Raw genomic sequence first — 11469 nt, forward strand, 5'->3', positions numbered from 1 at the left:
ATGCATGGGTGCCTCGAAGTGTTGCACCAAAACGCAACAATTGATTAAGCAGCTGATCATCAAGAGTGTTTTGCAATCGTTCATGAAGCGCTTCGATAGTGGTTGGGACAGACTCTCCCAAATTAGTTCTAATGAAGATAGTTGCAGATTGTTGCGAATGATGTCTCATAATTAGATTGTAAATATAATATCGGAATCTAACATGTTGTCCAAATCTTTGATCAACATATCTGAGTAAGTGGAGAGCATATTCATGTAAATGAACATGCTTGATACGTGGCTGCAATGGAAGTGCAACTCCAGATGGGAAAAGGGTTGGGAATGCCATGCTTAACAAGCCTATTGTATTATATTCATTTATTGGAGACAAGATTATTTCAAGCCAAGGCATATTATTATCAGTATTAGCATATAACTACAAGGTTCTCTTAACTGTATCTAGTTCACGGGGTGGAGTAGGCAGTTTTGGAATAAAAGACGATGAAATATCTGCATCATATTCATTGCAATTGTCCAGAAGGTCTTCTGTTGGTGGAATACCTGTTACATCAGTATGTTCTTCTAAAGAGCACAACATATTTGATATATCTGTTGTAGTATTAGGAAGCATGTTGACAACATCAAAGTCTATGACAACATCATTATAGTACTGGTCATGTTGTATTTTATAGCTCAATGCATCCATAACATGGAATTTATTCACATAACAATCATATTTTGTGCCTTGTATATTACTTCGGTGGACAATAAGAACTTCAAGGTCTTTTAGTTTTCGTGGCAAAAGCTTTATAATTTCTGAAATATCTTGGGGAAAACTTATTGTGTGACCAGAATATTTGTATTGGCCACCTCTTCCATGTCTGACTTGCAAAACAGGAGCAACCCTAGCTATAAGCATCTCTTCTACTTGGGTAAGTTTTTTTAACACAACAGGTTGCTCGCCTGGGTCTAAGTTATTTGCCAAGGAGAAACGATGAACACCATTTTCAGAAAAGCATCTTGAACAAATAATATGTTATTGGTTCTCGCGTAGCAGCATTCCAATATATCTTTCCTTACAAATACTACATGTTTGAAGCATGGATAGTGAATCAATGCGATGGTGAAAGGCTTGCAATGTTTGAATGTATTGTACAGAAGAGAAACAATTTGTTGTGCATTGTTCTGTTGTTGTAGGCTGCAATATTGTCTGATGGTATAGAGGTTGCCTATTTTGTGCTACATGTTTATGTTGTAATTTGCTACTATGCAATGAAGGTTGTTGTATTTGCTGTGATACAATACTGTTCTAGCCAGATGAGAAAGGAAGGCTTTGATTCAGAATAAGAGAATCTGAATCCATCATCTGTGGGGTGTCGCATGGTGCAGGTGTAGGCAAGAGCATTTTGTGTTTCATTCGCTCCAGGCGACGCTTTTTAGAGATTTCTTCTCTATGTTGTGAATAATAGCAACAATTTTGTTCTCTTTTTTTCACTTTCCTAAGATTGCATCCTTGTGGTGTGTTCTGCATTAATATTTTAGACAATTTAAATGAACAGAGCATATAAGATGTTGAGTGTGCAAGAAACAACTGGTAAAGATAGTGTCTATGTTGTAATCTATATAGTTACATTTGAAACTTCTGTTTGATGCAATCTTTGAATTGCACATGTTAAATACTTTTGCACTAAGATTAAGCACATGACCATACAGATAACTATACATGCATTGAGACATGTATGCACATAAAAGAATATGGCTAGAGACAAGGTTACTTACATATGTAGCTACATAACTTTCAAGAGACACAATGTTGTGCATGTTCATATCTATGCACCGTGAGTGGCTTCCTTTGTGTGAGCATGTTTATAGGTGCGTGGTACTTTGCAGCTATGTCAAAATGTATTTGTATGGTTTTTCTTTATAAATGTATATACCAATTTCCATGATATACACATACATGTGTACGTATTTCTATACAGAAGCACAAACACATACATACAATCATTTATGTAGTGGTACATACATGCACATAAAAAAGATGTTGCAGATGGATTTACTTACGTATGCAGGCACATAACTTTCAAGATATATAAGATTGTTCATGTGTATATATATCTATTGTGAATGCCTTCCTTTGTATGTACATGTATGGAGGTGCATATATGGTTGTATGTATGCAAGTATGCAACTGTGGAGGACCATATGTATGCATGTACGTGTATGGAAATATATGGAAATGCACATAGAAATCTATAGGTATCTTTGTATATCGCGATACATAAATGGAGATATTTATCTTTATGCATGGCAGTAAATATTGGAGAGAACATATAAGGCAACAGACATTTACATAAATTGAATGAATACAAAGAAGAATATGAAAGCTGTTGGATGCTCAAAACTTGCATTTCAATTTACAGTTCAACATTAATGAGAATCACAAGTGTGTCTGGACCAAGCATCAAAACGTATCTAAAAGGATTCAAAATATTACAATAAAAGAAAGAGATAGGTCAACAAAATGCTTTGAATATTTAATAACAATAAACATAAAAGAACATTGTACAAGATATTGAGATTGCAGATTATAATTTGAAATGGGCAGGGAAAGCGTGGTGAAATAGTATAATATAGAAATCATGATTTTGAGATCAGGAAATTTGTTAAAACAACATAGGTTGGAGCTATTGGTTCTTGTTTTAATATTTGCGTCAATTTGTAATCTATATGGTTTGTTTATTATCATATTTGTACAGCATAGTATAAATTTAGTTATAAAAAATAAGATTTTTTGGAAAACATGGTTGTTCAATAATTACATAACATAAAAAGGCACAAAAGGATCTAAGATAATAAGCTGGAAAGAAGGAAAATTGCATTTGATTTTTTTTTTTATGATTGGAAGCATGACAGAACAAAAGCAATGTCAAAAACCAAAAGTCCTAGATAGCGAAAAAAACACTTTAGATAGTGTTGATATAGACAACGACCAATAATTTAGTTCTATTTGTCGATGACCACTAAAAACTAGGAACACGCTATCTATTGTATGAAGATCAAAAGGCCCATGGAAAGCATCACTATCTAATTGGTTTGGAACTATGCAGTTGTAGTCATCTGAGCAATCTCTGCACGTAGAAGAGCACTTTTAGCCTGGTAATCAATTATGGCAACTTTGGTTATCGTTGCTTTGAGCCTGGGTTCTGAATTGTACATGTCTATTTAATAGAGAGTGTGAAAACAAAGGAAGACAAAAGCACACGCTTGATAATGGACTGAGGTGTTTTTTGTGTAGTCAAATCGTATTGCAGCATGTAAAGCTCCTTGGCAGATATTTGCAGTATATCTATGCCAACCTCATCAAAGGCAGTAGCCCAAAGAGCGCCTGTATGATCTTGGAGCTTCATCTGCAATAAGTATTTGTAATTGCATTCTGGCACATCAGTTTGACATCTTGAACAAAACCATTGATTATCATTTTGCTGGGCGCATTTCTTTTTACATTCTTTTCCATTAAATTTCAAAGGGCAGGCTGGATAGCAAAAAGAATTAGTTTTAATGATTCTCACAACAACCCTAATAGTACTTTCAACTGTTTCAGAGAGAACACTGGTACGCTCTAAAACAACTGTGATTGTCATCCTACTGTATTGTGAGTTAAGCTGTCCAGCAACACACAATAGCAGTAAAAGGGCATCTGGAATCTTTACTCTTGACATTAGTGTCTCTGTTTCAGGTATAGAAGGGTTTATATTTAGAGTTGTTGTTGTGGTTGTGTTGATCACCTTTCCATTGAAATAACCAACACGAGCATTTCTGACTGCAAGGACAACAGCTGTTTGGGTTGTGTGCATGTTCTTCAAATCTTCACCTAGCCCTTGCCATGTTGCTCCCCATAAGTTAACATCGATAGTAAAAGTTGAGGCATCATTTATTTTTACAGTTCTCTTTGTTACTTCCCTTCCATCCTTCCTGCGAATTAATGAGGGTTCTCCAACAGCAACTACTATACCAATAACATCAACTAAAGTGTTGTTGGTGGAGTATGTAATTTCATTGATTGGTGTGAATTGAGAATTATTTGCTTCACTTTCAACAATAGCATCACAACACTTCAATATTGAATTGTTGTCCAAAGTTATCTCAAGATGGTTGTTAAGCTTATTCCATTTAGTGTTAGCTTCTTTAACGCAAACCCTATGATAATGCATTTCTGCTACATCGACAAAGCAAGTTATTCTAATTTCAGTACTTTCATCATCTATCATGTCAAAGCTAAATACTTGGCCAATGCACTTTGGTGTACTGTACTGATGCATCTTCCTCTTGTTTGTCACATGACCCTTTATCGTCCATTTATTTTGAAAGGGGTTCAAGGCTTTAATCGGGCTAATATTAATAGAAGATTCATGCTGCATAGGTGGAAGGTGAATTCCAAATTTAAGGGATTGTTTAGTTGTGGCAGGTGTGTCTCGACCCAACATTTGTTGTTCTTTCTCTTTAAACAGATATCTAGGTTTCCCAAGCAATGGAGAATTGGTAAATTTGACAGCAAGGCTAAATATTATTATAGTCCTGTAAAATGAACAAAATAAGAGGTTGAATAATCTGGATAGTGTGGAAAGGGAGATTTGAAAAGCCAAGAACAAACTAGCATAACATATAGAGGGCCATACCTCGAGTTCCAAACATTTCTAGAAGCATAAGCTGTCAATGATAGGATAGTGCCAATCTTTAATGTCTCTGAAAGTAGCAAACCACTATACTTAGGTGGGAGGATCGCCAATTGCATGTGCGTGGCATCAGACAAAACAACCTTATATCGGGCATTGTCATTTTCATTGTCTATCAATTTTTCAAAAGACAAAAGCTGAAGCACTGGAGAGGGGACATCATCCCCAGCATGGATGCAGAGGAGTGCATGTGAGGTCAATTGTAGATGTGGTTCCACTTCCTACAAGGATAATAGAAGACAACCAAATAGATAGACAAGGTCATGTACATTCATACGCATTGGCATGGGCATGGCAGCCCTTTTTTTTTTGGAGCTTCCAATTTGTATTACTATCTATGTGTATTTTTGTTTATAGGTGTTATTTTTGTGTGCATGGACAGATTATAGATTGATGTATTGAAGCATGAAAATGCACAAGGACAATGCAGAGAACATCTGTTTCAATTTATTTATATATATAAATACATAAACAAATGCAAAAAAATAGTTCAAGCAGTGACATATGTTGGTATATGCACTTGCATCGATGGATGAGAATTCTACGCAAAACTAAAGAACAAATAGAGATATAATCTTTGTAAATAATATGAATAAGAGAAAACAAATATATAAACAAGCTCATCGAAGTTTCTGTAGAAGGTTGTTGTGAGGCAGCAGGAGAGGCCATCGAAGATGACATGGTGGCCACTGTGTTTGAGAGATGAGGAATGGGGTTTTGAACGGTGAAATAGTGAGTCTATGTCACAACAATTAAAATAAGTGAATATATTTCAACGGTAAGCACAACTCATATTGCACTTGGGATCAAGAGAAAATCTTCAGTCCAACGAGATCGCAATGAAATTTCAAAGTTACAATCAGGAATGTATATGTATAGTTAGAAGACAAGCACTTATCAAGAACACTTGGAATATCCTCGTCTACTTTCAAAGAGTTTTAGTGAAAGGAAAAATAGAAAACGCTCTAATCAGCGATAAAACAAGTGCTACATAGATACAATAAATGCCTTTTAGAGTCCAGTAAATTTCTAATTACTTATATATGCACAAATGTTCAAAATTTAGGTTTAGTTGGCTACATCCCTATTGGTTATTTTGTGATGTATTTATAATATATTAATATAGCATATTTGTCTTAAGTGTGCTTTTGGTTCGGTGAATCCTGTAAATATGTGTGAAAAAAACAATTATATTCCGATGTGATAAGCTACATTAGATGAAATTAATGAAATAGAATGAATTTTGTATTTGGTTTTGCCGGCCATTTAAGGCTGTACATTAAAAGTGAACTAAGTTAAATTTATTTCATAGCTTCCTAAATGTATGATGTTCAGAGTATTTAGTTGGAGGGTCAGTTTAGTAGCGATCGATTGGTATAATTAATTCACAAATCTTAAGACATGCTATGCTGTCCCAATTTAAATTTAAATGGTCAATAAATGCGTCTTTTGATATTCTTTATATTTTTTTCACTGGAAGACACACGGTTCAACACTACAAAGCTCTAAGTGGCAAACCCTCAAACTCCTAACGCCTTGTCCATTCTTCTTCTATAGAATTATTCCTTCATGCCTTATCTTAAGCAGATTTTCATAATTTAAAACCTGCAATCTTTGGAGTTATGCCCATTTCCAAGAAGGAAAAGAAAATGGAAGTTTATGAGAACTTGGATAAGATTGAGAAGATTGGAGAAGGAACTTATGGTAAGGTATACAAAGTGAAGGACATTAACAGAGGTCAGATTTTTGCACTTAAGAAGCTCAAGATCGAGAATAATGATGAGGGAGTTTCTGTCAGTACACTAAGGGAGATATCACTCTTAAGGGCACTTTCTAATAGCTCTTACATTGTAAGGTAAGAAATGTATACACCACCTCAATGTAAACTGTCAATTTGCCAAAAAAAACTACACAAATACTTTAAAAAAAATTGTGTATGAGTTTTGGGTTTCACAAACAATGAATTGATTTTGCATTGGATGTTTTATCAGATTGGTTTCTCGCAATCTTTACTTTTTAAGGTGAGAGGGGCGTAACCCACTTGAATAACCATAAAAAAGCTTATGTTAAAACAATGTACAGAAGAATTGAAATATGATGTCATCTTACCATCTTAGTGACCCATTATCATGTTTAAGTCATGTGGTACTGAGTGTTTCTCTAAAATTTAGTGAGCTTAAAAGTCATAAGAATCAAGATAACCATCGTCAAACAAAATAAAATAATAATCAAACTATGAGAAAATTGGTATAGAAGTTAAAACCACAAGGCAATACTGGCGGATTTATCCATCGATAAAACCCTAAGAACAAAGGTATCTGCAAGTTATGCAACTTCAAAAAAATACTAAACATGCATGTTTTAAATTTTCCCCTTATACAGTGATGTTAAACAGAACTATAGAGATTTTATTATCATAGCAGAGTATAGTAAATTTTTGGCTGATAGAATAGTTCATGGAAGTCCGTTGCCTTCATGGAGACCCTATATTAAAACTTGTTAATAACATTGGGCTACATCCCTGTTGGTTATTTTGTGATGTATTTATAATATATTAGTATAGCATATTTGTCTTAAGTGTGCTTTTGATTCGGTGAATCCTGTATATATGTGTGGAAAAAACAATTATATTTGGATGTCTTTGAGTTTGACAAATATCTCTAAATTTAACTATGTTCTATCATCTGTATTACCAGATATGTTTTCTTCCCTCCAAAAGCAATATGTTTATATGAAATCCCCTATTCAACAGCTATACTGATGAATTAGTATTTTATTGTAGGCTATTGGACGCGAAACAAATAAGGAACAAAGTGGGTAAGCTCCTTCTGTATTAAATTCTTAGGAAATAGGTTCTTATATTCCCTTATTAGCAACTCCACCACCTGTTCACAGTCTATTCATGGCAATAAGCTACAATACTAACCATTTTAGGGAACTAACCTGCAAACTTGAAACAAATCTTCAGAGCTTCCGTCCTTTTCTCCTTTGATTCAGCAAACGTAAACAGGGCAAAGAAATCACCTTCTTCCTGCAAAAACCCAAACAGGCAGCAAACATTACACGAGAAAACTAAAGAAAACAACAAGAAAAAAAACCAGGCTTAGATCCCACAAAGAAAAACACCTCACTCACTTGCAAATTTCAAAGAAGTCTCCAACAGAAGATTACGAACGCAGTAGTGGAGAAGGTAGATCTACACTTCACATAAAATGACCAAAATGACTAGAAAACAAGCAAGGATGTAAACAAGAAAAGCAACACCTCGTTTAACGCAACGCTAATTTCCAAAAAATAGCAAGGATGTAAACAAAAAATAGTGGCACCTCCTCGTTTAATTAATTCATATTCCAACTGGTAGTAATAAATGTATGCCTGGTGAAATAAATACCATTGCCCAGTTTATGCCCGGTGAAATAAACCCTTCGAGTTTGCAACGTGCGAAGTAATCTTTCCAATTGGTAGTAATAAATGTATGCCCAGTGAAATAAATACCATTGCCCAATTTATGCCCGGTGAAATAAATGTCATTGCCTTGTTTTCAACTGCTTTTCTTTCCGATTCTTTTTTCCGGATGGCTGACACTTTCCCGGCAAGCAAACCCCCATACAAAAAGCCTATCGGCTTAAAAATAAGATAAACCTCTATACTAAACCACAAAATATATAACTTGACACGTTTTTTCTTATAGACAACAATTGTTATTCTAGTAGTTTATAAGCAACCTCTATTTACGGGGAGACAACAATTGTTATTCTAGTAGTTTATAAGCAACCTCTATTTACGGGGACATGTTTTCTAAATGAGATGGGTGGGAGAGTCTGGGTGCGCAAGGATGGGAGCATCAGTCGCAGAGGAGGTTGAAGGAGATGGAGATGATGCAGATGACGACAAGGGGGGTGGAGTCGATTCTCCCTGCCAACGCTTATGCTCTGTTTTGTGTGTGTGGCCCAAGGATCCATGGAGTCTGGGGTTTTTCAGGAGGTTTGTGGCCCATTTCTCCTGTCCTCGGCATGAGCAAGGTGTCTGGGAGGTGAGCGGGTTTTTTCTGCTCAACCGTCTGATGGGTGCTCTTTTGTGGGTTGCTGCCCGAAATCAACTCTAAAATGCAGCCTTTGGTGTGGCGTGGTTGTTTGGGTTGGTAGCAGCGCTAGAGAGCAGTCTCTTAGTGATGTGGTTGGCTTCGTGCTTCTTTTTTATGTGCCCCTCCTGGGATGGGGCAATTTCTCCCTCTTCCTCATCATTGGGATTTTTCATGATATTTCTCTAAGGGTTTTGATGAGGGGATTGAGTAGTTTCGGGGATCTTAAGTCTTTTCAGGATTTGCACATGTGCTCATAGGCTTATTTTGAGTTGCTCATTGTGCTTTTTTAGAAGGCTTTGTTTTCTGTTCATATCTTTGGCTGCCCTGTTTGGGATCTTCCCCTATTTGCCTCGTGGTTGGATGCTCTTTCACTTCTTCAGTATCTTTGGTTATTTTCAGTTTTTCTTATTGAGGTGGCCTTATCTTCTTTTAAGGTGGAGATGACTGGTATTGGTGATAACCTTCTTTCTATTGAGGTGGATCTTGATGCTACGGATGATGTTGGGAGGTGCTAGTGGGAGGCTATTGTTGATTCGCTTGGTGGCTAGCTTGGTACTAAGTATTGTTTTTTGATTGCTTTCTCTCCTTTAGCTCCTATTGAGGTAGTGTTTTTTAAGAGTCTTTTGATCTCAGTTCTAGTCTTTTCCAAGTTTGAGGTTATGGGTACCTTTCCAAAACCCTTGAAGGTCTCATATGCTCCACTTGCATGTTCTCTTAAATCTCTTCTTGAGATATTTTTCTCTCCTATGGAGGTGGAGTGGTTGCATGGATTTTGGGCTGAGGGTCTTTCTAGATGGCCTCTGTTTGTGTTGTTGGTTAAGGGAGCAAGCAAAACCCTTTTGGTTTTCCTTGCAAGAGGTTTTGAGAGCCGTGTCAAAACCCTATGTCTCAGATAACAGTTGAGGGAGCCTGTAAAAACCCTACTTCTAGTTGTGGGGGCCTTATAAAACCCACTTTCCTAGTTGGGGGAGCTTGGAAAAACCCCATGTCTCTTGTTTTTACTAGGGACAGACTAGATCTTGAAATATTTCAAGGGCCCAGTCTAGCCAGTTCATGGGAGCTTGGGAAAACCCTTCTTGTTGGCTGAGGGTGCCTGATGTACCCTTAATCTATGTTTTCTGAGGTCTTTTGCTTAGGTCGTCTATTCTACTAACCTGGTTTGTAATGTTGCATTCCTGATGTTTGGTAGTTGTTGTGCTTGTATGTTTCCATCCTTAGCAACCTTTGTTATGGGATCTAGATGTCCGTAAGTCCAAAAGGTATCAGGTCCTTTCTAAAAACTCATGGTTCGCAACCAAGTAGTCCAGTCTATCTTTCATGGGCGACTCTTTGTTGTAAAGGGTTTTGAGGCTCCTTCAAAACCTGTTTATCCTAATAAAAATTAACCTCTATTTAAAAATTATTTGCATGTGAATAATATAAAATATTTTCAATAATATACCACTTTAAATTTACTATAAAAAAGAGTGCGGTATGCCAATGAAGAAGATAACCTCGTGCATGAAAATGAGATCAATCCATCACATCCCTATAATAAAAAAATAGTTGTATTCAATGACTTAGTCAAATAACCAATACTATTTACATGAATGCCAATTTTCTCCATTTAAACATCAACTTCCTCAACCCTTTATCTCATAAAATTATATTCTACATCAACATATTTAGTTTGAGCTTGATAAACTTGACTCTTGACTAGAAAAATTACATTATGTGAATCACAATTCAATACTATTAGAATATATTAAATATATTAAAAAGCAAAAAAATAGTGCAAGAAATAGATGATATAAAAATATAAATACAAATGAATTAAAAAGTCAATATAACTTTATAGAGTTACTCTTAAAAAAAACAATGAAAATTCTAAACAAGCAAAAAAGTATTGAGAAAAATCAAAGGCATAGAGCTACATGAATTATAAAATTGTATAATTTAAAAAAGGAGATCATATATATGCGCTAAGTGAGAGGCGGAAGGTGGAAAATATGAAGCAAGGGTGTTTAAGGGAATATAAGTTGATAGAAATGTATAACACTACTACATAGATATTCTAGGTAAAATAATTAATCTTAATGTATAAATAAGCTATTTAGGATAAATGGATTGAGATTTATAATTATTATTATATTACTTTTTCTTGAATATTAGAGTTTTTTTCTTTTTCTTTTCCTTTTGTTATGGTTGTAGATAATATTATTTTTACAGGTCAAAATTAAGGATCATACATGGGATTCTTAACAATATTTCATGGAGATTTCTCCTCTTTCAAGAAGTTATCTTGGATAATTTGAATCTTTAAATCTATCTTGGTTTTACATTCATGTAGGACTACAAATGATAGGATATAGTATTGGTGTAACAAGATGCCACGTTAGATTAAGCTAGGCAAAATTACCCAAGGAGTTTTACATAATTTCCATTGTAATTGGGATTGTAATACTCACATTGGGCACTCTCCAAATATATGTGCTCCTCTTTCATCCAAAGAAGACCCACAGGCTTAGAAAATAATGGAAATCATACCGCCATCTTGTTGGGTATGCATGTCTTATCATAAGTATGGTTAATGTGCTTGAGGTGATTAATTTCATGGGGTTGTACACTATTAAGCTTCTCTAAAGATTGGTCATTTCATCTCTTATAGGTGAGATTTGCTAAAATAATTTG

At 35.3% G+C, this 11469-nt stretch overlaps 1 protein-coding gene across 1 annotated transcript; it reads right to left on the minus strand.

The window, feature by feature from the left end:
- Positions 1-3200: 3200 nt before the first annotated feature.
- On the minus strand, positions 3201-8508 carry LOC131875792 (replication protein A 70 kDa DNA-binding subunit A-like). Its single transcript, XM_059220468.1, has 5 exons — positions 8501-8508; positions 8211-8364; positions 7659-7746; positions 4659-4827; positions 3201-4557 (listed from the first exon to the last, which is right to left on the minus strand). The coding sequence occupies exons 1-5, from the start codon at positions 8506-8508 to the stop codon at positions 3201-3203; spliced, it is 1776 nt and encodes a 591-aa protein (XP_059076451.1).
- Positions 8509-11469: the final 2961 nt, after the last annotated feature.

The sequence above is a fragment of the Cryptomeria japonica genome, chromosome 5 (genome assembly GCF_030272615.1).
Source record: "Cryptomeria japonica chromosome 5, Sugi_1.0, whole genome shotgun sequence".
NCBI classification, from domain to species: Eukaryota; Viridiplantae; Streptophyta; class Pinopsida; order Cupressales; family Cupressaceae; genus Cryptomeria; species Cryptomeria japonica.